This window comes from Lissotriton helveticus, chromosome 3_1 (genome assembly GCF_964261635.1).
Source record: "Lissotriton helveticus chromosome 3_1, aLisHel1.1, whole genome shotgun sequence".
Lineage (NCBI taxonomy): Eukaryota > Metazoa > Chordata > Amphibia > Caudata > Salamandridae > Lissotriton > Lissotriton helveticus.
This window is the reverse complement of record NC_136061.1, coordinates 1,868,505,942-1,868,533,792: the sequence shown is the minus strand read 5'-3', so window position 1 is coordinate 1,868,533,792 and position 27,851 is coordinate 1,868,505,942. Positions and strand designations below refer to the sequence as shown.

Below are 27,851 nucleotides of genomic sequence, written 5' to 3'. Positions count from 1 at the left end.
TGGAGTGTCTAAACCTATTTAATCAGTTATTATTTACACCTACAGTTTTATACACTTTACCATGGTTTTATTCAAACATTTCAATTTTATTCAGACGCACCACCATAGTGGCAATGGATCTGCCTGAAAGAAAATTAGGCGTAGGAAAATCACAAGACCAGCTTTAATATTCCATTTTCCCAATGTTATTAAAAACAAAACTCTAATATGTCTGTCATTTAGGCATTAATAAATTCTTTATTAAGTAAAAATCTTAATATTTATTTGAAAAATGATCATTTTATTTAGAGCTCGGAAAAAGTGGTTCATTTAGAAATCAGTTGAAAGTTTAGCAAAGAACAGATAGTTCCAAATTCATTCTCTCCTAAGATCCCTAACTAACGCCCTCATCTTATCCTTATATCCTGAAAAACAAACAAGGGGAAAAAGTTAAAAGTCTCTTACATCCAGGAATCGATCTTCAGTCCAGCAGCACTTCGAGAGGAAATCGAAAGAGCGACCCCCTCTAAGTAAAATCAGGGGTTTTTATACGCTAATTTCCCAACTTAATCTATCTAAAAAGTATCTAACATCACCAATTCGGGTTCTGATTGGACAATTTGGGGTGGGTGAGCATCTTTCAACCATTACAACATCGAATTCACGGTGAATCAGCAGAATCATAATAGTCTTTTGTTTTAAACAGTCTCTGGCCTGGTCACTTCCTTGACTCGCAACGTTGAGCAATGTTCTCACGTTTAGAACACTTGACCGTCCATATTTTGTCAATCATCCTAACTTCAGGGCAATGCAGCCTTGAACTTCCCATCCAAGTACAGGCAGCTCTCTCTTGCTGGCCGGCTTTTAGGCATGCATGCGCAGTCCAGCATTTGCTCTCAGTTAGCCAGAGTAACTGGATTTTGTAGGCCTCAGAGGCCACTTTTGGAACTATCACAGAAACAAACACAAATTCATGTTAATTATGGTACTGAACCCTTTCAGTTTCCCTCCCACCATACTAATGTTTCCCTATTAGTTATTACCTAGCAGGTAAGCCACATAAATGCGTTTCATACTTACATATCCGATGACTTTTAGCACAATAACGTATACAATAAGCACATTCATATTGGGTTTACTTATCTTTAAGCTGTGCATTAGTTCACAACACAATAACGACACAAATTAGTTAATTATTTTGTTCATGCATGCAAAATTAGTATTCCCCAAATGTTTGCGTACTGTGCATCTTGTACTATGCTTGGTTATTTTACCACAACACACCGTTAGTAAATATTAACATTATGGAACATTGATTTCACAAGGGGTACACAACATTTTGTTTTGCCACCTTGCTCCATCAGATGTACATGTTTACTGAGAATGTCAGACTTCATTCTCACATGACTGAGAAAGATAATGTGAATTTACAGGAAGTATGCTCTCAGTTTAGCTTATAGATCACCTTCCAAACCTCTGTGGGAAAAGCATGAGAAAATAGTTTTCTCTCAAACATGATTCATGATATCCCATCAGAAGGCTTTTTCACATGGTAAAATCATCTTAGAACACACCACAGTTCCTAAAATGAGTATGGTACCATCAACAAATGATTTATAGTGTAACTAAAGTCTTTAAACATTCTATTAACTGCAATGTTTTTTAATGAGCTGCTATCATGCATATTGGTCCCAAGATGGCTTCCCTTCCAACACTTCTTGGATGATCTTACGATGAGATGTGTGGTTAGGCTCCGCCCAGATATATATATTTCTTTTTCCATTAATATTTAAAAAACTACTGAACAGATTTACACCATTTAACAAAAAGGGCTCTTTGTGAACCAAGGGCTACCTTTTTGCCAAATTTGGTGTAATTCCGTTTTGCAGTTCATGCTCTAGCCGTGTCTAAAGTTATTGGGAATAGAAAGTTGCAATTTTCCTATGGTAACTCGGTCCTAACCATAACTACCTACTGGTGACCGCCAGTAGGATATATATATATATATATATATATATATATATATATATATATATATATATATATATATATATATATATATATATATATATATCAGTTTTATCAGTAGCAGTAGATCTCCGAGATTGCAATAGCGTCAGGCAATATGGCACTGGTTCTGTGCAGATTTATAAAAGTGCAACAAATTTTTGAGTTACGTTGGCACCAAAGACCAGCACACAAGTCAAATTTGCAGGAACTTATCAGTGTGAAAATAACGATTTCTCCCAACCAGCCATGGCAAATGTTGATTTAAGACACATGCAAATTTGCCACGCACCAGTCCAAAAAAATATTGCCAAGCACTGGTGAAATTTACATTCTCTGGCCCAAATGTTTTCTTTATAGTGGTATGGCCATGCCATCTCTTGGAAATGAGCTGAACAGTTTCCCTAGCTTCAAGTGTTCTTTCTCGATTGTGCAGTTCATGACCCGGCTTGAAAAGCATGCACATCTTGACAATGTTGCTTATTCTAACAGGAAATCAAGCAATGCGTCTCCGGCTGCATGTGTCCTCCAGGGATGGTGTTAACTGGCCTCGGAAAATGTGTGGACGAAAATAAATGCCCATGCCTAAAAGGTGGGGTATACTACCAGTCAGGAGAAAAAATCAAATCTGGTTGCAATAATTGGTAAGTTTCTATTCATGTGTCAGTGTCCCCATTCATGTGTGTTCAGTGTTGTCACAGGGACAGAAAAAAATACATAGAATTTGCTTGCTGGACTCATGCATCATCACAGCAATCTATTTTAAATCTTAAGCATGACTTATGTGTAGGACACCTTCTAGTAGACTGCAAGGCTTCAGTGAGCATCGCCTATCACTTTACTCTTTTAAGTTCAATAATTCTGTTTTTGGACCCTCAGCGATGCTAGGGATACTATGCAGTTTAAACATTTTAAAGAATCTATATCTTGTAAAGTGAAAACCCTTCATGGGCACATCTCCTTTTTATGCATCGGAAACAAATATATAACATGGCACATATTATGAAACCCAAAACATGTTTTCGTTCTAGTTTGTGTGAGACCTTCTTCAGAGTGTAATGTGTATCCCTTCTCTTTTTTTATACAAATATTTGATTATAATGCACTATTTTTGTTCTATATTCTGAAATGGATTTTTGTGTGGTATGTGAATTTTAAAACTCATGCATATGCAGACTTACTTTTGTGCATCATGAACATTTTTTGCCTATTTCTTATTGACAAATATCTCAATATCATTCAGGGAAATGTACACATTTTTTAGGTTTCCATCTTCGCTCTCCTGCAGTATTCAGACAAATATATCAAATTTAAAATATCATCATACCAAAATATTATCTCTAAAATATTGTGCAATGGAAATATCATCTGCAAGAATATTGTAGTCAAGAATAACAATTTGAATGTAAGTAATATTGAGTTTAAAAATATTGTAGTCATTAATATTGTTTACAAAAATATAGTTGTTTATATTATTGTTTAATTATTGTCACGTATTTTAGTATATATTTTAACTCCTTCGCTGCTAGGCCTTTTCCCCCCTGTGCTAACCTTTTTTTTGCTATTTGGGGTAGTTCGCGCTTACCATTTTTATCGGTAGACCTGGGGGAACGCTGGGTAGGAAGAAAATTGTGGATCCACGCAGATTACCCCCACTGTAATTGGAGTAATCACCGCGTTTTCGCGGGTCCCTGCCCACTGACACGTTGGTGGCCATCTTGGGAGGGGGGACACTGCAGGCGGCGCGGTTAGCGCTTTAGTGTCCACGCGCTCGGCGAGCATAAAGGCAGGCAACCCACAGGTGAGCACCCTTAACATCTTGATTGACAAAGATAGGAAAAACGTAGTACTCACTGCTACCCTGTTTGTAGGCTGCAGAATTTAATCCGTTTTTAACATCCCCGTTTTGGCGTATTTCTTTTTTCTTTATTTACTAGTTGTACCTCGTTTTTAAATTAGGGCCACTTGCAGACCCGCACTGCTGACACCTTACCCCCACTGTAATTAGAGTAATCACCGCGTTTTCGCGGGTCCCTGCCCACTGACACGTTGGTGGCCATCTTGGGAGGGGGGACACTGCAGGCGGCGCGGTTAGCGCTTTAGTGTCCACGCGCTCGGCGAACATAAAGTCAGCCATGCTGACGCGCAGCATCATTACGCAGCGTCATTGCCGGACTGTCGCCGGAGTTTCGCCAGAGTTAAGCCCGTCTGTGCCCGTCCGGGCCCAGACGGGCTCAGGGCCTGATACTCTGCCCAACTTTGTTACACCTAGGGAATCTACTCTGCGCTACTCCAGGGAGTCCCTGCTGTCGATACGCGTGCCCAAACATCCTAGCTGCAGCTATTGCTGGGTGGAAGGTACCTTGTTTGCACAGTGCAATGTGTGCTGTTCCACCAGTACCGATAGGGGTTGCACTGTGCTGTCCATGGCTCTGCTTAATTGTAGGTCACTACCCCGCCATGCCACGGAAATCAACTCCCTCCTTTTGGACCACCGCTTGGACGCCTTGTTTCTTACAGAAACTTGGCTGACGTCTTGCTCTGGTCCTGACATCGCTCAAGCCCTCCCTTCAGGATATCTTATACTTCACCGGGATGGGCCGGACGGGAGGGGAGGAGGAGTGGCCATTGTATATAGAGACACATATGTATGCAAAGTGGTAGACTGCGGCATTAACAATGCTGAAGGCTGTCAGTTCTCCCTAGGCATATCTTCTACTGTCTCCCTCTATGGCCTCCTTGTGTACCGGCCCCCGGCAACGCTGGGCAATTTTGTAGACTCTTTTATTGAGGCAGTGATCCCACTGGCGGCCGCATCTTCCAACTTTGTAATCCTCGGGGATCTCAACCTACATTTTGACGACCCCGATGATGCCGTAGCGAGAGATCTACTAGCCACGCTGGATGCACTCGATTTATATCTTGCCAATGTTGGTGTCACCCATAATAGGGGTCATCAGCTCGATGTCGCTTTTGCCAATTCTAAGAATCTGCTAGCGTTTCCGCCGCTGGCTCTCCCTTGGACGGATCACTACCTAGTCCCGCTTAGATGGCTGTTAGGGAAGCGGAGAGATCCTGTACCCAGACAGTACACAGTAGAGCGACTTTGGTCGAAGCTTTCAGTGGACAGCTGGGCGGCAGAGTTAGCAAGAACCTGTCCTCCCCTGGCCGCTGATCCCACTATTGCTGACCAACATATGGGAACCTGGCTGACTGCTGCCTTGGACTCCCTGATTCCAAAAAAAAGAAGGCCTGTCAGGGAAAGGAGAATTGGCCCCGCCCCCTGGTACACTCCCGAACTTAGGGTCCTCAGAACCTCATGCAAAAGATTGGAACGTGCATGGAGGAGAGAGCGATCGGAAGATAGTCTAGAAGTTTACAAGAGAGAGATGAGGAAATATAAAAACGTGCTGAAGGATACCAAAAGGAACTTCTTTAACGATAGGATCGAGAATGCTAACAATTTACCAGGTGAATCCTTTAAAATTTTTAAGGAACTACTTAAAGCCTCGGTCCCGCCGGTCGTATATGACAACCCTAAAGAAAAATGTGAAGAACTGGCCTATTTTTTTCACTCTAAAATAGAGAAGATTCTATCCTCACTGCCTGCGACCCCCTTGAGTCTGGAATTAGATGCCAGTCCTGTAATTGGCCCTGTGGAGCTCTCCTCCTTCGGTCCTTTCTCTGAGGAGGAGGTTACAAAAATTCTGAAGGAGATGAAGAGTCGATCCCCTAGTGATCCTGCTCCCACGAAATATCTCAAATTAGTTGCAGACACCCTGGCTACTCCACTCACTGACCTGATCAATCTTTCACTCTCTCAGGGCATAGTTCCCCAGAGATGGAAAAAGGCAGTGGTGAAAGCACTTCTGAAAAAGCCGGGATTGGATTCTTCGAATCTTGCCAACTTCAGACCAATTTCACTGCTACCCGGTTTTTCAAAAGTTGCAGAGAAGTTGGTTAACCGTCAGCTCTCTTGTCACCTAGAGTCATACCATCTGTTGGGAGACTCCCAGACTGGCTTCCGTCCCGGACAGGGGACGGATACGGCCCTGCTGGCAGTAGTGGAGGAAGCGAGGAGCATTCTCGATACAGGAGGGTCAGTGGCAGTGATCCTCCTGGACTTGAGTGCTGCCTTTGATACCGTAAGTCATCAGGTACTCCTCCACCGCCTGTCAGAGGTGGGTGTGTCTGGGATGGCCCTTAAATGGCTGGAGTCCTTTCTCGCTAATCGGGTCTACCAAATCTGGGAAGCGGCAGAGCAGTCGACCCCGTTCCCTCTTCAATGTGGAGTCCCGCAGGGCTCATCTTTGAGCCCTACCTTATTTAATATATATATGACTCCGCTTGAAGGAGTGGTTGCCCCTTCGGAAGTGAAGATTATCAGTTATGCTGATGATACTCAGCTGGTGGTAGGCCTCACCCAGCTGGCGGAACAACCTGAAGTTCTTCATGACTGCCTGGCAAAGATCCATCGTTGGATGTCCCACTCTGCTTTGAAGCTCAATGGGGAAAAAACAGAGCTCATGCTCCTGGGTAAGTCCAGTCCTTCCAGTATGGCTAGCTGTTGGCCCCGGTCCCTGGGTGATCCACCATCTCCCAAGAAGGAGATCAAGACCTTGGGAGTTTGGTTGGAGGAAGATCTGTCCTTTAGAACCCACGCCAGGAAGACCGCTGGGACTTGTTTTGGCCTGCTGCGGTCAGCCCGCAAGGTGTTGCCATTGCTCCCTGATTCAGCAAGGAAGCTACTGATTCGTGGCTTAATCTTGTCGAGGCTCGACTATGGCAACGCATTGTTTCTTGGTGCTCCTGAAGCGACTTTTAAAACTCTTCAGCAAGTGCAAAACGCAGCCGCCAGACTGTTGTTGGATGTTCCCAGAAGGCATTCAGCTGCCCCAGCTCTGAAAACGCTGCACTGGCTCCCTGTGAAGGAGCGGGTGAAGTTTAAGGCGTTATGCACAGCTCACAGAATTCTGCATGGTAGGGGCCCCCCTATTCTTTCTAGTATGGTACGTCCCTATAAGCCCACTCGTCCCCTGCGGTCGGATCAAGGACATCGTCTGCAGTCTACCAGAGTAAGGAAGGCTCGCTCGGGGGGCAGGCGCTTCTCAGTGCAAGTGGCGACGCTATGGAATTCCCTGCCCCTTAAGATCCGCTCAGAGCCCAGGATCTTACTATTTAGGAAACTTCTTAAGACTCACTTGTTTCCAGTGTAGTGTGTTAAGCCTTGCTTTTCCGTCTTATCTGTCTCGCGCCGGGATGATCATGGGTAACTGAGCGCGTTATAAATTTTGTATAAATAAATAAATAAATAAATAAATTCCAGAACTTTTCCACACAGAACTTTGAGAAAAAAGTGATTTTTTTCAGCAAAATTTGTGGTTTGCAGGGGATTCTGGTTAGGAGAATGTTGGGGGACCCACACAAGCCATACCTCGCTGGACTCCCCAGGTTGTCTAGTTTTCAGAAATGTGTGGGTCTGGTAGGTTTCCCTAGATGGACGCCGAGCCCCGGGCCAAAAACCCATGGGACCCCCCATGCAAAACCAGGTTGGTTTCTGATAGGTAATTTTGATGTCCCTCAATAGGTTTTGGGCCCTTGCATGTCGCGGGTCCTTGACTCACCCACGCGAGTGAGGTACCATTTTTATCGGGAGACGTGGGGGAATGCTGGGTGGGAGGAAATTTGTGGATCGACGTAGATTCCAGAACTTTCCAACATAAAAATTAGAGAGAAAATGGATTTTTTTCAGCAAAATTTGAGGTTTGTAAGGGATTCTGGGTTGGAGAATGTTGGGGGAACCACGCAAGCAATACCTCGCTGGACTCCCCCCGGTGTCTAGTTTCCAGAAATGTGTAGGTTTGGTAGGTTTCCCGATATGGCCACCGAGCCCAGGCCAAAAACCGATGAGACCCCTCCTTGCAAAACCAGGTTGGTTTGTGATAGGTAATTTTGATGTCGCAGCAATGGGTTTTGGGCCCTTCCCTGCCGTGTGTACTTGGCCCACCCACACAAGTGAGGTACCATTTCTATTGGGATACTTGGAGAAATGCTGGGGGTGGAAATTTGTTGTTACTTTCTGCAGCGTGAACATTTGAGCACAATAATGCAAGGAATATGTGACAGTCACATTTTGAGGTTTGCAGGACATTTTGGAAAAACAACAGTTGATGGACAGAATGCAGAACAATGTCATACATTCACCCCAGTGCAGAGATCTGGGCCTAAATCCATCGTTTTTTTGCACTCCACACTACCCCAGTTGAGACATGGCCATATGCAAATCAGCCTTGACCCTGTGCCTTATGGGAACAGTCCAGCCCGAACTGCCGAGCCATGTCTTCCATGGCCCGGAATCTAGCATCCTAGAACCGGTTTCTGGCTATCAGCCGGCATATCAGCCAGGATAGTTTGACTCCAGTGGTGTGGAGAGCACGGGACTCATGTCTGAGCATACCCTTCCCTCTCGGGGTGACAAATGCAAAAACAACAGTTGATGGACAGAAAGCAGAACGATGTCATACGTTCACCCCAGTGCAGAGATCTGGCCCTAAATCCATCGTTTTTTTTAAATCCACACCACCCCAGTTCAGACATGGCCATATGCAAATCAGCCTTGACCCTGTGCCTCATGGGAACAGTCCAGCCCGAACTGCCAAGCCATGTCTTCCCTGGACTGGAATCAACCATCCTAGGACCGGTTTCTGGCAATCAGCCGTCATCAGCCAGGATAGCTTGACTCCAGTGGTGTGGAGAGCACGGGACTCACATCTGAGCAAACCCTTCCCTCTCGGGGTGACAAATGCAAAAACAACAGTTGATGGACAGAATGCAGAACAATGTCAGACATTGTGGGTAAGATAATTTGTTGGGATCAACAAGAGAGACAAAGTCTACAGTTGGTAGGTTATTATTAGATGAAATGTAAACCTTGGCAGAGAGACAGAAAAGACAAAGATTACTGCACAGCCATCTATTCCTCAAGTACACACACATACTGGTTGGATTTGGCACGAGTGCAAGTGATGGTTCAGTATATAAAATTTTATTAACGAGATTTCACAAAAATTAAATGCACTGTCAATAATTGAAAGGACAAAAAACTGAACCATTGACTTGCAGCTTGTGAGCTGTAAAGCCACGACAAGGCACCAACCACTTTACAGGCCATTCACATACCTTTAATACATGATACACACAAGACCATTCACACCACCAGGCAAAAAAACAACACATTACAACATTCACAAAAAGGGACAAGGTGCACCATGCTTGACAAAAACAGAAAAGACAAATATTTCTGCACAGCCACCTATTCCTCAAGCACACATACATACTGGTTGGATTTGGCAAGAGGGTGAGTGATGGTTCAGTATATACAGTTGTATTAACCAGATTTTTCCCAAAAATGAAATGCACTGTTAATAATTGAAAGGACAAGAAACTGAACCAATGACTCACAATTTGTGAGCTGTAAAGCCTCAACAAGGCACAAACCTCTTTACAGGCCATTCATACACCTTTCATACGTTTGACACATACAAAATCATTCACACCGCCAGCCGCGGGCCCAGCACATTACATCACTCACACCAGCAGACAGCGCCATTCAAGGGCCCATCACGTTCACATGCCCATATTCCTGACACGGTACAAAAGGGGTGGTGATGGACCACCCCCTTTTGTACTGCTTTGGCCACCATAAGTGTGGCAGGGTATGCTCAGACGTGAGTCCCTTGCTCACTTTGCCACTGGATTCAAGCAAGCCGTGCTGAAGACGGCTGGAATGCCAGAAACCGGTCCTCGGAAGCTTGTTTCCGGTCCAGGGAAGGCATGGCTTGGCAGTTCGGGCTGGACTGTTCCCATGAGGCACAGGGTCAGACTGATTTGCATATAGCCATGTCTGAACTGGGGTGACAGAGTGGGCTAAAGAACGGTGATGGATCAAACCCAGATCTTTTGACTGGGTGTGAGGGTTTGATTGGTTCAGATGCTCCGTCCATCACCACCCCCTCTTGTACTGCTTTGGCCACCATAAGTGTGGCAGGGTATGCTCAGACGTGAGTCCCTTGCTCACTTTGGCACTGGATTCAAGCAAGCCGGGCTGAAGACGGCTGGAATGCCAGAAACCGGTCCTCGAAAGCTTGTTTCCGGTCCAGGGAAGGCATGGCTTGGCAGTTCGGGCTGGACTGTTCCCATGAGGCACAGGGTCAGACTGATTTGCATATAGCCATGTCTGAACTGGGGTGGCAGAGTGGGCTAAAGAACGGTGATGGATTAAACCAAGATCTTTTGACTGGGTGTGAGGGTTTGATTGGTTCAGATGCTCCGTCCATCACCACCCCCTCTTGTACTGCTTTGGCCACCATAAGTGTGGCAGGGTATGCTCAGACGTGAGTCCCTTGCTCACTTTGCCACTGGATTCAAGCAAGCCGGGCTGAAGACGGCTGGAATGCCAGAAACCGGTCCTCGGAAGCTTGTTTCTCCAGTATTAGGGGTGTCTTTCATAGATTCACATGCTTGAATATTCCCCGTCGTCGAAGTGGGAGTCCCAAGGTAAATAAAATAGCAATAATGCTAAATATATATATATATATATATATATATATGAGACATAATACATAATAAAAGAAGAGGAAATACAACTGAAAACCTCCAAAATGATTCCTACATAGGAATGCATGGTAAAGAGAAAAACTACTTGTAACACGTTAGTGTCATTATGTTAGTCCAAATTACAGCCAATCAGGCGCCAGCACCCTCTAGAACCTTCTCCTCAGAAGCTCAAGCCCTCAGATTTTCTACTGCACGTTGTGTGAAGGGAGTCTCCCTGAGCTCTGCTCAGTTCTTCACCTCAAATACACTATTTCCAGTTTATTCAACATGTCAAGTAAGAAGTCTTTATTCAGACCTTGCTCTTCTTGTGGGAAGCTGCGCCTTTTTGAGAAGGACCCCCACCAAAAGTGTATCTATTGTTTGTACCCGGATCATGAGGCTGGCAGCTGCAAGTTCTGTAGAACTTTTTCTACTAAGACTCTCAAGGACAGAGAAGGCCGTCTTCTCCTTTGGCTTCAACGTCTAAAGGACAAGGATTCGGCCCTGACAGATGCTGAAAGTTTTCAATCTGGTCCTTCTTCAGCAGCCTTTAAGCATGGTAGTGTACAGGATTTGCCATCTCCTTTCCTCAAAAAGAAGAAACTGGCCCTGCCTCTGGCTTCTGTGGTGTCTCCTACCACTCCTCCTACCACTACGCCCACGAGACCTGGCTCTCAGGCGTCTTCTACTGCCTCTCGGGGTGTTTCCACGCCTCTTAGAGTTCCGTCGTCGACGGGAGCGTCTACGAGCGTTCCGACGACGAGAACCGCTATGTCTGCTTTGTCGACGACGACGCTGACGACGACATCAGCCTTTACTTCGTCGACGACGGTCTCGTCGACAGCCTTCACGTCGACGAGAGTTTCTTTGCCAACTAAGCCTGTCCCGTCGACGATTCCCATCACCTCGTCGACGAAGAAGAAAGAATCCTCGTCGACGAAAGTCTTGAAGAAATCTTCGTCGTCGACGGCTCCGTCGACCAAGGTCTCGTCGACAAAGACTCTGTCGACCAAAAGCCCGTCGATGAGGACTCCGTCTACGGAGGTTCTGCCTGCGTCGACGACTGCGCCGTCGACGGCTGCACCGTCGGCGACTGTACCGTCGACGGTTTCGTCTACGATGGATCGCCCGTCGACAATGGCCCTGACGACGACTCCGGCCGTCGACGATGAGTTCTTCAAAATTATCTTCGTCGACAGCCAAATCAGCTACGTCCACGATAGCGTCGACGGCGCCGTCGATGTTGGCATCGGCTTCCTTTGCCTCATTGCCATTAGTGCCTTTGAAGACTTCAGGATCATCTACTGCTACATCCCATCGTCGCAATAAGGCTCCGTGCCAACAGATCTCTGCTCCAGAGCCGCAACCACCTTCTCCAATGTTTGCCACTACCTCTGAGCATGACACTGACTCTGAAAATGAAGGTGACACGTTTGGGGCGGCCCGTAGTCCCTCTGATTTGATTATCAAATGTCACGAGTCTGACACTGACGAAGATGGCGGAGACCAAGACTCTCACCAGGAGGAACAACTGGTCCAGGTGCCTATGGCTACAATACCATTAACCTTGATCTCTAATCTCCAACATATGCTGTATGATTATAACCGTCGTTTCCCAGCAACGCCGCAAGATGCTCCTGTGCCATCTCCTGCTGCCGTTGTGTTGCCTCCACCGTCTCTTCCGCCAACGTTACCACCCACGACGTCGTCTCAGGTTCAGACGTCAATCAGAATCCATCCTACGGTTTATCCGCAGGATGCAGATGATGAGGCGGTCCCAGAACGTGAGGACGGAGAGGTCCGTGACAATTCGGACGATGATGCAGGCGACCAGGATATGGCGGAATGGGACGATTACAGAGCGCAGACGCCCTCTCCTCAGCCAGGAAACTCTGGCGAATCACCTCCTGTAGATATCGCCAGTTTTCATCTACTAATGGATAAAGCGGCTCAGCGTTTCAAGCTACCTAGGTCACAACATGAGGAGGACTGTTTCCTCTATGATTTTAAAGACAAGCCTTATAAGCAGGTCCACACAATTCCAATCATCGACTTTGTGTGTAAAGAGGGGATAAAACTCATGCAAGCTCCAAATTCTTTGCTTGCTCAAATACCGCGCCTTGAAAAAAAATACAAGGCACCAACTGGTTCTCCGGCTTGCTTGATTTCTCACCCTAAACCGGACTCAGTAGTCACTCAAGCTGCACAGCGTCGAGCCCGGAACCCAGCGTCTCCAATCACCGCACCTCCTGATAGAGAGGGTCGACGCCTAGACGCTATTGGCCACAAGTTTTCAACCATGCTTCAGCTTCTGTCCGAGCGGCCAATGCCTTGTCCATTTTGGGACGCTATGACCGGCAGATGTGGTCGGACATATCTGCTTTGATGGATCTCATACCTGATGCTTCCAGGGCGGACGCTCAGCAGAAACGGCCAGAAACGGCCCAAAAAATCAGCCGATTTGTCCCGGGGGAGGAGGGGTCAGAAAAGTCGTAAAATTAGTTGGCTCCCATAGGAAGCAACCCTTGCCCAAGGGGTCGCTTCCTCTTCACAAAAAAGACCTGGTGGCTATGGGGCATTCCTGCTGCACGATCGCGACGCTTTGTGCGATCGTGCAGCAGGAATGCCCTGCATTGAGACATCAGGGGAGAGAAAAAACTCTTTTATCTCCTCCGATGCCTCAATGCATCATGAAATGCCCCCCACCACCCCACCAGTGCAAGAAGACTCACCTCTGCTCCTCCTGGATGCCTGGAAGCAAATGGCTTCCAGGCGTCCAGCGCTTCCTGATGACGTCGGCGCGTGCTGTGTGTGCTGACGTCACAGGAAGGGTGGGTTGGGGGTTTCCGCTGCCATCTTTGCCTGGGGGTTTTGATGGGCTGCCCATGGGTGGCTGCCATGACGGAGCGGTTCCGTCATGAGCACAGCCCAACCGATGCTCATGATGGAACCGCTCCATCATGAGCATCGAAGGGGTTATATATGTATGATGTGAACTATTGTTTATGTTTTTAAATACAATTGTTACATTTTTAGTGGTTATAAAATGTATTGTAATTGATTTTTGTGATTTTTAGTACCATAGCGGATTGTGAGTTTATAGGGGTACAGGGTTGGAAGTAATTTACTTCTAATAAATGAATTGTTAATTAATAAGATTTAATACTTCATCATGTTATTTGTGTAAATATATATAATTTTTATTTTAGGTGCAAGTTGTGTGGTTTATAGGGGTACATGGAGGGAAGTTAATTGATTCTAATGAGTTAATAATGTGCTGTTTATTAATCTTACATTTTTAATTGGTATTTAATTATGTTAATTGTGTAATTTTGTTTTTTTATTTTTTATTTGAGGTGTGGGTTGTGAGGTTTATGTGGGTAGATGGTGGGAAGAAATGAATTATAAGTAATTAATATTTAGTTGTTAATTAATAATAAATATTCAATTACTAATTAGGATGGTAATTGTGAAATACATGTTTGTTAAGGTAAATTTTAGGAGGGTGTTTTATGGTGGTATATTGTGGGAAGTAAGGTAACTATAATTAAGTAATAATTCATTTTTTAAATAACGACAATTAGTTCATTGATAAATATTTATGTTCATACTGTAAATAATGTGTTTTTTAAAGTTACATTTTTGGTGGGGGTTGTGGGTTTTGTGGGGACATAGGTTAGAAAGTTACTAAAATAAAATGATTTAATGAAAATTTTTGTTAATAAATACATTTCAAATAAAATTATTTATTCAAATGAAAAATATTTGTATTATAATTACAATAGTATGTGTAGTTTTTATGATATGTATTTCACATTGTAATATGTATTTGTATTAAAGTTTTAATATATAATAAAAAAAATGTACACAATAATATTTGTATTTGTTTACTTTGTTTTTGCAATTCTTTTTTCCTGTTGAAGAGAATTTGTTTGTTTATAATGTTGCACTGACTGGAGTGGGAATAGTAGATTTTAACCATCTGCAACCAAACAGTTTTCCTACTGTTGCATTCATTGGAGTTGTACCCCTCTGTAATTTAACACTTTCCTTACTGTTGAAGTTATTGGATTTGGAATAGTACATTTTACACCTCTGGAGTCCAACACTGTCACTACTGTTGCACTGACTGGAGTGGGAATAGTACATTTTAACCCTCCACAATATAACACTTTCTTTACTATTGCTCCGACTGGAGTGGGAATAGCACATATTAACCCTCTACAATCTAATACTTTCCCTACTGTAGCACTAACTGGACTGGGAAAGTGAATTTTAACCCTCTGCAATCCAATACTCTCCCTACTGTTGCACTGACTGGAGTGGGAATAGGCAATTTGACCCCTCTGCAAGCCAACACGTTCCCTACTGTTGCACTGATTGAAGTAGGTATAGTAAATTGTGCCCCCCCCCCAATCTTACACTTTCCCCACTGTTGCATTTATTTGGAGTGGCCATAGTAAATTTTACTCCTCCGCAATCCAACCCGTTCCCTAATGATGCGCTGACTGGAGTGGCAATACTAAATCTGACCCCTTCTTAGTCCAATATTTTCTCTACTATTGAATTGACTGGAGTGAGAATAATACATTTTATCCCAGTGTGTTGTGACAGTTTTCTTACTGTTGTAGGAAGCAGGAGTAGTACATTTTATACATCTTTAGTAGAACACTTTGGCCCTAATTATGAGGTTTTGGCAGAGCGGTGGCGCATTAGTGCGAACCACCACTCTGCCAAATCTCGCGCCACCAGTCTGCCACATTACAGCATTTTTGGAGTCTGGCAGGTGGGCGGCATGGAGGTCCCATGCGGTGCCTCTTTTAAAGAGGGAAGTGCCATTAATAAGGGCACTGTAATGGGACCACACTACAAGGTTCCTGCAGGGAATGGACTCGAAAGTCCATGCTGTGCAGGAACCTATGTGCATGCACACAGGCGGGCACATGTTATGCCCCCCTGGGCGCATCCACATATGTTTGAAGCACAGGGGTTCCTGTAGGGCCCCCTTTGTTTCCTCTCTACCAGGATTTTCATGGCTGTGGAACTGCCATGAAAAGCCTGGCTTTGAAGAAACTCGTAATGTGCTTGATGGGACTGTGGCGGTCCTGCTAAACATATTGTGGCTTCTGACCACGGTTCCAGGTCGGTCCAAACACATGAGTCGTAATCGGGGGTTTGGATCGCCGGTATGGCGGTGACTGGATCCAACACCGTTGAGTTACCACGAGACCACCAGACTTTGTGTACTTTTAGATAAATTGTAGTAGGAATAGAATATGTATTAAATGTATTAAATGTAAAATTATATAATTTAGTGTTACAATTTATATTATTTTGTTTTTGATTCTTTGAAATTATAATATCTATAATTATTAATGTTTTTAGTGTGTAAAATATTTTTATAAAATTGTCAGTGTACTTTTTATTTGATTTAAAATGGTTAGTTTGTGAATATTTAATGTTAGTAGTATATTTATTTGTTATATTATTACATTGTTTTAAAACAATTCTGAAATTATAATCTAAATTTAAAATTATTAATTTAATAATAGTTGTTATCTATATATAAGTATTGTATTATAAGTCTTCGATGATGATATTTTTGACATTGATATTTTGATAATAATACAAAACAGAGTAAGGAAGAGATTTGAAAGACCTGCACGGGCTAAACACACAAGTCCGCGGGTCTAGTATAAAGCACAAACAGTACAAAAACCAAAAAGAACAAAACCGAGAAGTCCTTTTGAAGAGGACGGAATCCCATCACCCATCGGAGTGGCATGCTTCATCATCTGGGATCTCCTCTTGGCTGCCAAACCTAGTGCAGCCAAGTAGCTACAACTCCTACACTGTAATGGAGGAGCTTGCGGATGTTTTATTGTGATCAAATAGCTAGATCCCCTAATATCAATGGAGCATGTAAAAGTGTAAGTAAGTGTGCAAAATGCAGTATATGAAGTTATTTAAATTGGCTACCAAGAGAAAAAAAGGAGGGTCTACATTTTTTAGCCAATCATGATCATAATGAGATCGTGGCCTTCCTCAGGACCTAGATAATATTACTACTGCAAAAATCAATTGTGAGTGAACAAGTATAAAAAATGGAAACAATATAACCTACAATCACCTGTGTAATACTTTTTAGTAGACACTACAGGGATGTTGTTGATACCCGTAAACATACGGGTGGACTTCTCACCACTCCTGGTAATAACTCAGGGCGTGAGGCAATGCTCTATCCGTCAACACCTCGGACCGACATCCGGTTGTCATGAGCGCTCGTTTACGGGTATCAACAACATCCCTGTAGTGTCTACCAAAAAGTATTACACAGGTGATTGTAGGTTGTATTGTTTCCATTTTTTAGCTTTGAACATATAGGGCCCTATTAGGATGTTGTTAGGAAACTGTTCCGAATGACTCAGTCTCTGACTAGTTTCCCAACAAATTGGGTGCTGTAAGTCCGGACGACGGATTACGATGCTTCCCAACATCGTTTGGTCAGACTAGCATTGACTTCACTTGGAGAGTATGTTCCAAATGAGAACACAGGCTCAAAAATATGGGTGGTTGAGGAAAACCTTGCACCCTGTGACTGTACGAATCGGCTCGGAAAGACTCGGGCTGTCGTAATTGGTCATTGGGTAATGTGTACTATTCGTTTGGAAACAAGGGTTTCGAATCGGATTCTGCAAAACCGAATCCCATTCGGAGCCTTTCCGAATCACATCGTATTTGGCCTATGGGAATCTACGGGGTTCTGTGCCACCCTGACCCAAATCTTTGAGAAACTATAAAAACATTGCTAAGGTTTATTATTTTTAAAAAATATTTTTTTCTCTAAAATATTAACAATAAAAAATCATGAAAATAATTTGCAATAAAACTGAAATAAAAACAGGAGAGGTAAAGTTCACGAGTCCCACTCCAACAGGAGTGACAGTAGGGAAAGTGTTAAACATTGAAGGGATAAGATTTACTATTTCCACCCCACAATAAGCAAAATTAGGGAACTTGTGAGGTTCAGATTTACTATTCCCTCACTAACTGAAGCTAAAGTTGGACTTTGGAGAAGAAAAATGTACTATCCCAACTCCAACCCAAGCTATGTTTGGGAAAGTGTCAAACTTTGGCTGGGCTTCAGATTTAAATATTACAATTCCCTGTAAGCAAAAGTAGGGAACTTGTTGGCTTGGGAAGGGGTTCGATATACTATTTCCAACCCAACATAGGCAAAAGTAGGGAAAGTGTTGGGTTTAGAAGCTGACAGATTTGCTAGTCCCACTTCAATGTAATCAACAGTAGGTAATGTGTTTGCCTTTGATGGAGTCAGATTTACTTTTCCCACTTCAATTTTTTAAAATAAAACTTTTGAATACAAATAGAAAAAATTGAATTTATGTAAAAGAATAAATGTATTCATAAAGTATTTTTGAGATAACAATACATGGGAAAATAAAAAATAAACTGTTAGCTAAATATTAAAAATAAAACACTTTCCTCTCTATTACTCTACAAAATAAACACCAACCAACAATCAAAATCAATAAAAAATATTATATTTGATGTTGAATTAATTATTATATGAAACAAATACAATCAAAGCATTCAATTATAAAATGAAATTAGTTGACCAAACTGCATAATTTCAATCAGGATATCACATAAAAATCATATATAAATTAAAACTGATAATTTCCATTTTTAAGAAATTACACTCTAATCTTCTATAGATCCAGCAACCTGCTGATAAACTAATTATTTCTAATTAAATTCAATCAATCACTCAATATTTTTTTTGCAACCAATGTAGACCATAAAAGCACATAAAGATAAAAAACATGTAGGTCACTTCAAATTAAATTAAATACACAATTACATTTAAAAAAAAGTAGATAAAACATGTTCATTTTCTATTTTAACATATAAATTGACAATCCAAAGCCATTTATGCAAAAGACAATGTAACACGCCGGTCAATGAGGCCTAGGCAAGAGTCATCTTCCATTGGAGATTAAAGGATAAACATATAGAGTGCAAGTGCCTCAGTGCATTGACAAAACCAAATTCAATAGATTCAGTCCTAGGAATAAAAATACTACAATTGCATATTTGAAACTAATGTCCCATACGCTCATGATCAATAGGAGGCCCTCTATTCCGTAAATAACTTTTCTCTATGTCTAATGGCTCCTGAGAGAAAACTTGCAACCCCCAAAACAGACCAAGGGTGAAGGTAACATTTGTAGATACACCAATGCATACCTTACTTGCACAAATGATTGTTTCTTACCAGCTGAATAATACATTTGTGCCTTAGGGTACAATAAAACTCACATAAAAATACAAAATGCATGGTATCCTGCTCTGAGAAATTGTCACAGGGATAGGGCGTTAAAACTCTTGGCTTTGAAAACCCCTTGGGGATAGCTAGAAACCAGTGTATAAAATTGAATCAGAATCTGGTCAGTAAGAAACGAGAGAAGTGTTGTTAACAAATGACAAGTAAGGCTACCCTTCTACACATGCTCTCAACATTATGTATTGTCGCACAGTGGGCTAATGAGTTTAATATCTTCCCTTTCACCCGGCCAACTGACCAGAAACATATTTTTGGTGTCCCACAGATCTCTGGCGCATATTGGTCTTGGATTAATAAACAATCGACGCAGCCTATCCTGCTCCACTGCTCCGTAACATATCTTAGCCACGGGATGCCCATTGCCCCCTCAAGAGAGATACAATCCTTTAATAGTGTTAATAAGTGTTGACTCAGAGTGGGGGAATGGCGAGAAGTCTTTTGTAATATTTGTTCTCAACTACCTGCGGGGCACTAAATCTGCATCCATGCCCAGATCCAAGAGGATAGGCCAGAGCTTAGATCTATTGACATGATCAAACACCAAGGTTAAATCCATAAAGGCCATGTGCAGGCAACCCCTCTTGCCTATCGTATATATAATCATGATCACACACTGATCAAGTGTCCATCTTCCCTGCCTGAAGCCATATTTAATCTCCATGATAACATTAAAATTGTTGTGCCTGGATATTAGGTGCTCCAGGACAACCTTCCCCATGATTTCTGCCCAGAATCTAGAAGGGAAACGGGGTGAAAACAGCCAGGATCATCTCACATCCCTTTTTTGAAAATTGTTAAATAATAGCCCTAGACAAAGAATAGGGGAAGCCACACATTCAGGCCACGTTAGAAAGTAGTGTCAAAATCGTAGCCCAGGTCAAAGGGTCAGCCTTATAAAGATGAGGTGGGACCCCATCTGGGCCAGGGGTACCCCCAGTTGTGGCAAAGATGGCTATGTGCACCTCTTCAATATTAAACACCAATGGTTGTTCCTTTGCAGATTCATGCTTCCCCAGGTCATTTCCTCCCTAGATCTCTCAAAATATTGGACCCATCTCTCAAAGGCAATAGTATAATCTACTCTAGAGTTTGCTAGACATGAAAAAAGGGATTGTTGAGAATTTCCCAAAATGTAGAACTATAAGTTAACACGCTGGCCTGACAGATGGTCTCCCATGCCGGCCCCCTGATTAGCTTTTTCCTCTGCTGGATCGAAGATTTATATGCCTTTCTCCAGTCCCTAATGCTTAATATCCACCATTAAATACCTAAGTATCTTAGAACAATTACCATCAAACCATCATTTTTCTTTGTTTCCATTAGTCTCATGAAGGGAGGTCAGCGCCGGGACACTCTGCTAGAGTAGCTGAGCGCTTAATAAAACCTATGATAACATAACATAACATAACAAAGTTATCAGCAATCTGATTACTTTATTTTTTATTATTATATATGAAAAATGCCATAGTTAGGTCTTATGAAGTTATGAGGGATCACCGGAGCCACTGGCGAATGGGTAGTCCCACAACGAGGGAGTAGACTTGATGAAAGTATGACTACAGGTGTCCCTTCTTTCCTGTTGGACTCATGAAACCTAACTAGGGCATTTTACATATATAATTAGAAAAGATAAGAATAGACCAAGTAGGTGCTGTACACCTTTAACTTCACGTATTTTCATCATATCTATATTTTACACTTATTAAGAGATCTGATAACTGTAGAAGTGGTAACAGGGATTTCCCCCCTTCGGTCTTGATAAAAAGCCATAGGGTAGGGCTTGAAACTAGTCGACCAGAGAAACTAAGGGTCATTTACCCTAGAAGTTTCTCACATCCCCATTTTTAACCATATCGACTAGATAAACCATTTCCTTCCCAGGAGGAGGTTGACATTGTTGCTTTTTTTAAGAGTGACTCCTTTTGGTTATTTGATATACGCCAGCAGTCATATACCATGTTGCTGAATACAGCTGGGGGTGGAAGCAGCAAGGCAGATGAAACAGCCTAACTTTTAAAAAGCGGCTCTACATAGTGCAGACACTGCATCACCGGAGAGTGCAATGAGGTGATGATGTGCTGGAGACTGATAAAGGTGAGAAGGGCATAGGATCACATATTAGAGGACACCTTCGGACTCCCTCACTCAAAGGAGTCACCCATGCATTTGACACACTGCACTACTTAGCTAAACTAATCGCTGTCTAAAGACCCTATCAGGTTGGGACAGCCACGTGCTCTGCCCTCAATATCCATCCAAGACCCCAGCGGAGGGTACTACTTACACTCTCCCCCTGACAGGCTCAAGAGGGGGTCCTACATACATTCTCCCCTGATAAGCTCCCTGGCAGTGATGAGCAAGACTAGGACTAGCCCTGCAGAAGCACCTCCTGAACAGGAGGCAGCCCGGGACATGCAAAAGCAGGATGCGACCCAGTGGCTATTGCAGATACTAAAGCCGCACTGCATCAAGACATTAGCACAGTTTCCGTTGGGCTGGGCTACTCCAGGCAGAGCAGCACAAACTGGCGCACAGAGTCAAGGCAGTGGAGTCCTCGCTGGTTAATCCTCTCCATGTGCTTTGGACAACATCTCTCCAGGTCACAGAACTTGCAGACAGGGTCTGTGCGCTTGAACGTAGGGTGAAAGATGCTAAAGGGCGCATTAGACACAATAATATCCGGGTGGTTGGTATACCTAAAGGAATGGGAACAACAGACATGGTCGCATACTTGAAACTTTGGCTTAAAACGGTGGTTGCCCCAGTGGGTCTCCCTGCCTTTTGTACTCTTGAACGAGTACACAGGGTACTGCCCCGCCCACTGGCGCCCAGTCGGCTACCATGTCTAGTAGTGGCACAGCTGCTTCACTACAAAGACAGAGATATACTGCTTCACAGACCCAGAATTGCAGGTCGCTTTATTATCAACAATAGCAAGGTATCTATATTCCCTGATTATACGATAGAAGTACAGAGCAAGGAAACCTCATTTTTTGAGGTAAAGAAAGCTCTGAGGGAGGAGGGTCTGCAATATTCTCTGATGTTTCCTGCAAGGCTTCGGATTCTGTTGGAAGGCAAGACCCACTTTGTGAAGACATGGTGACAGCATGGGAGTGGATTGAATCCTATAAAGCCGCAACCATCAAGGAAAACAGTAGCTCCTGCACAGGTGGGAGCAATGCAGAAACGATCCCAGAGGGGTCCCCCGGAGAGGTCCAGCAAATAAACCCAGTCCTTCAAAAACAGAGAAAGAGAGGGCTGCTGCACTCCTGGCAGTGGCGACAATCATAAAGGGGTCGGAGTGTGTGTTGAAGGCTGGTTCCCCATCTGTGAAGGGGTTGGGGGAGTCCGAATCAGAGTCCTCACAGGCAGACAGTATGCAGTTGCTGAATGTGACACAGAGGACAACATCATTTGATGAGGCGAAGGAGAACAGCGAGCCCACCGGTTTATATGATATCCTAACTTTGAGTGGGGCAGATGTGTCAGACAATTACTCTGGGTATGGGGGGTTGCGGGTGGAATGGCTACTATGCCTTTGGACTGTAACCTGCCCCTCATTTGAAGGCTGAATCGGTGCTTGGTTTAGAACTTGTAATTTGCTATGATGCTTTTCTCACCGTTTGGGTGGCTGGCAGCAGTCAGACTACTCTTGGGAAGGAGAGTTAATGTTACGGGATGTTTTATATTTTACATTACATTGGTTTGTTTTTCTTGCGTGGGTGGTCTGACACAACTTTATTTGAGGGGTGGTGATCAGGATGTCAGGAGAGATGGGTCAGTAGTGAGTGCTTTACAATAGCTGCACCACATTACACACTAAAATTTTCTGACATGGAACTTTCGGGGGATGGGGTCAGCAGCCAAGCGACATCATGTCCATAGATGTTTGAATGAATGAATGAATGAATGAATGATTACACATTTCTATAGCGCATGGTTACCCTAAGGCATCCCAGCGCTTATGTGGTCAAGTCATCTCCATAAACTTTAGCAGAATAGGAAGGTTTTCAGCATTTTTCTAAACCTGAGGTGGTTCTCCTCCAATCGGATAGCATCTGGAAGATTGTTCCAGAGCTTTGCAACCTGTAGAGCGAAACGTCTGCCCCCGGTGCGCGATCTCCTGATCCTGGGGATTGCCAGTAGATTCTTATTGCTGGATCTCAGGGTTCTGCATGTTTGATAAGGCATAAACAAGGGTGCAAGAATGTCTGGTCCCGAGTTATGCAGGGCTTTGTGAGCAATAGTCATCGCTTTAAATTGAATTCGTTGTTGCACAGGCAACCAATGCAATTGCCTCAATGCTGGTTTGACAGAGGTTCTGCGTGGGATGTTTAGTAGCAATCGGGCAGCACAGTTTTGGATGGTCTGAAGGATCTTGATTGTCCCTTTAGGGGCCCCTAGATAGACTGCGTTGGCATAGTCTAATCGAGATAGTATAAGGGATTGGACTAGGATCCTTCTAGCCTCAAAGGGAAGTAGTCCTAAAATTTTTCTGAGTGCTCTCATGAGGGCGTAACCAGTCCCCGCTACCTTCCGGGCTTGGACCTGAAAATTAAGGGCTGGGTCGAGCCACACTCCCAAGCTCTTAATTTGCTCCTTAGGGGTTGGAGGCTGCCCCAAAGAGTCCGGCCACCACATATCCACAGAGGTAGGTGGTTTATGTCCTAACATCATGACCTCTGTTTTAGCTCCATTAAGCTTCAAAAAAGAGTCGTTCATCCAATCCTGAACTTTACTAAGACAGGAGGATAGGTTGTTATAAGTCGTCTCCTGCCCCGACAGGGAGATGATAAGCTGAGTATCATCAGCATAAGTTACCAACTGTACTCCCCAGGGTTGCACCACCTCAGCCAAAGGTCTCATGTAAATATTAAATAGAGTAGGGCTGAGGGATGACCCCTGGGGAACACCACATTGGAGCTGTATTGGGGCTGAAACTATGTCATCCTCAAATACTGAAAAGGTCCGATTGGACAGGAAGGAGCTAAGCCAGTTCAGTGCGGTCCCAGTGACACCTATATCACTCAATCTCTGAATGAGAATCGCGTGATTAACGGTATCAAAGGCCGCACTGAGGTCTAATAATAGTATAGCCGCACATTTCCCTTCGTCCAGAATCTTCCTGGTTTCCTCAATTACAGCCACCAGGGACGTTTCAGTACCCTGTTTACATCTAAACCCAGTCTGGGTGTAATGTAGCAGATTATTAGCCTCAATGAAGGTGGATAGAAGAGAGTTAACATGTTTTTCCGCAATCTTGCTAACAGTGGGCAACAGGGAAATAGGACGGTAGTTGGAACAATCGTCAGGATTGAGGTTGGGCTTTTTTAATAACGCTCTTACTCTTGCTTGTTTCCACATGGTTGGAACTACCCCTGAGGACAAGGATGTATTAATCACATTCTGCATCACAGGGGCTACTGTGTTTGAGACAAGCTTGAGGATGGTTGGTGGAGCTATGTCACTAGGTGATCCAGATTTCAAATTGCCCAGAAGCAATTGGGCCTTGTCGACATCCAGAGGGGAGAATTCATTGAGCGTAGGTAGATCTTGTGCCAAAGGGGGGTTAGCCCTATTGCAGTCACCTGTGGCAGTCGCTTGAAAAGATGCATAGATATTCGCTACCTTTGCGGCAAAAAAATTTGCCAAGTCCCTGCAGCGCGGGAGTGCCATATTCGAGTCCATAACAGGGGTAGGAGGGGTAACCAAGGCTTTAAAAATTTTAAAAATTTCCCTGGAGGAACTAGCAGCTAAAGAGATTTTTTCCTGATAATAGTTGGACTGAGTCACTTTTATAGCCTGCTTATAATTGCGTAATGCTAGTCTGTAAACTTTTTTATTATCTTCACCGTAGTCTTTCCTCCACCTTCTCTCCTTCTGTTTACATATCTGTTTGAGTGTTCTCAACTCCGGTGTGTACCACGTTTTTTTATTCGCCCCTTTCCGATGGGAAAGTTCAGTTTTAGGCAGGGTCACCTCAAGGGATTCCTCTAGCCAATGATTAAAACGCGCATTTGCCTCTATAGGGTCATTAGTATACTCTGGTTTTGATTTCCTAAGTTCCGATGTCCATTTGTCCACAGGGAGTTTGGACCAGATCCTACACATTTTTTTAGAGACGTTGGTCTGTATTGGTTGCTTATAGTGGGTCAAGGAGAAGGACAAGAGGTTGTGGTCCGACCAGGGAACCACTGTTGAGTTTTCGAACTTCAGCGCGTTCATATTGGTATAACAATGGTCAAGAGTGTGACCTGCTATATGTGTGGAACCTAGAACGATTTGTTTGAGTTCCATCACCTCTAAAGCTGTTAACAGTTTTTGACAGGCATGGGAGTCTCCTTCATCCAGATGAATATTAAAATCTCCCAGCATAGTAAAGTTAGGGGCATTGCAGGAGAGATTAATGGCGCAGCTCACAAGCTCGTCACAAAATTGGCCGAGGGGTCCAGGGGGCCTATACACAAGGAGCCCTGTACATGTACAGGTCGGGGACAGTGTAATGGAGAAGGACAGACTTTCTGAACCTTCTATAGCGACCTTCTCCTGTCTGCAAATCGCTGATGTTTTGTAAATTATCGCAATCCCTCCACCCCTTCCATCAGTACGGTCTTGTCTTATGATTGCATAATTAGGCGGTAAAGCTCTTACGATATCTGGGTCGGAGCTCTCGTTAGTCCATGTCTCCGTTAAGAAGAGTACCTCCAGGTCTCGTTCTTCCAGGAGTAATGAAATTTCCAGCGCATGCTTGCGCAGGGATCTGCAATTTATTAGTGCTAATGAGTAGGAGCCTACATCAGGGGTAACAATATCAGCCGTAAACTTAAAATTACATCCATTACATGGGATCTGGTCATTGACATATGGAGAGAGAAGATTACAGGTAGACTTGTGCTCACTTCTGATTGCCAGGAGTTGGTCCCTAGTATATGTTCTTAGTGGGATATCGGCAGTCCTAGATGTTAGGGGGGTAGCCCCTAGTCCCGTACAGGCCCGGACGGGCCCAGACGGGCTTACCTTTGGCGCACCTTCGGCGCGCCGCCGGCGCGCCCGCTGCGCCCGCCCGCTGCGCTGTCGGGAATCAGTCTCCATTTATTGAATGGAGGGGGCAGAAGGTGGGACAACAACTAGTCCACTCACCTCAATTCCTCCCCAAGATGTCTGCCGGCCCTGTCTCAGACCGCGTCAGAGCCTAGATCGCTCTGCGCGGGGAGCAGGGTTCGATTCCAGCAAGGGTTAGCAAATTGTTTAAAAAGGATCCTAAATTAAATATTTAAACGTCGCAACACAATTCAATAATTTTTAAAAAAAATGAGCAGCAGCCTAAACCCCCGGCTTCCGCCTCAGGGGAGATAACACACTTCAATAATTTTTAAAATGAGCAGCAGCCTAGACCCCCGGCTTCCGCCTCAGGGGAGATAACACACTTCAATAATTTTTAAAATGAGCAGCAGCCTAAACCCCCGGCTTCCGCCTCAGGGGAAATAACACGACACACTTAGTATGTGCCGGCGCGTTTCTACAAGCCTTAAATACAGTGGGCAGGAGGTGGGACAACAACTAGTCCACTCACCTCAATTCCTCCCCAAGATGTCTGCCGGCCCTGTCTCAGACCGCGTCAGAGCCTAGATCGCTCTGCGCGGGGAGCAGGGTTCGATTCCAGCAAGGGTCAGCAAATTGTTTAAAAAGGATCCTAAATTAAATATTTAAACGTCGCAACACAATTCAATAATTTTTAAAAAAAATGAGCAGCAGCCTAAACCCCCGGCTTCCGCCTCAGGGGAGATAACACACTTCAATAATTTTTAAAATGAGCAGCAGCCTAGACCCCGGCTTCCGCCTCAGGGGAGATAACACACTTCAATAATTTTTAAAATGAGCAGCAGCCTAAACCCCCGGCTTCCGCCTCAGGGGAAATAACACGACACACTTAGTATGTGCCGGCGCGTTTCTACAAGCCTTAAATACAGTGGGCAGGAGGTGGGACAACAACTAGTCCACTCACCTCAATTCCTCCCCAAGATGTCTGCCGGCCCTGTCTCAGACCGCGTCAGAGCCTAGATCGCTCTGCGCGGGGAGCAGGGTTCGATTCCAGCAAGGGTCAGCAAATTGTTTAAAAAGGATCCTAAATTAAATATTTAAACGTCGCAACACAATTCAATAATTTTTAAAAAAAATGAGCAGCAGCCTAAACCCCCGGCTTCCGCCTCAGGGGAGATAACACACTTCAATAATTTTTAAAATGAGCAGCAGCCTAGACCCCCGGCTTCCGCCTCAGGGGAGATAACACACTTCAATAATTTTTAAAATGAGCAGCAGCCTAAACCCCCGGCTTCCGCCTCAGGGGAAATAACACGACACACTTAGTATGTGCCGGCGCGTTTCTACAAGCCTTAAATACAGTGGGCAGGAGGTGGGACAACAACTAGTCCACTCACCTCAATTCCTCCCCAAGATGTCTGCCGGCCCTGTCTCAGACCGCGTCAGAGCCTAGATCGCTCTGCGCGGGGAGCAGGGTTCGATTCCAGCAAGGGTCAGCAAATTGTTTAAAAAGGATCCTAAATTAAATATTTAAACGTCGCAACACAATTCAATAATTTTTAAAAAAAATGAGCAGCAGCCTAAACCCCCGGCTTCCGCCTCAGGGGAGATAACACACTTCAATAATTTTTAAAATGAGCAGCAGCCTAGACCCCCGGCTTCCGCCTCAGGGGAGATAACACACTTCAATAATTTTTAAAATGAGCAGCAGCCTAAACCCCCGGCTTCCGCCTCAGGGGAAATAACACGACACACTTAGTATGTGCCGGCGCGTTTCTACAAGCCTTAAATACAGTGGGCAGGAGGTGGGACAACAACTAGTCCACTCACCTCAATTCCTCCCCAAGATGTCTGCCGGCCCTGT

General features: G+C 44.1%; 1 protein-coding gene across 1 annotated transcript in view; it reads left to right on the top strand.

Annotated features, from left to right (window-relative positions):
• The window catches only part of LOC144825191 (mucin-2-like), a 1,014,272-nt gene that overhangs the window by 429,984 nt on the left and 556,437 nt on the right, over nucleotides 1-27,851 (top strand). The window contains exon 20 of the mRNA XM_078684042.1: nucleotides 2,479-2,630. Coding sequence (XP_078540168.1) covers nucleotides 2,479-2,630 — 152 coding nt within the window. The remainder of the gene's footprint in view (nucleotides 1-2,478; nucleotides 2,631-27,851) is intronic.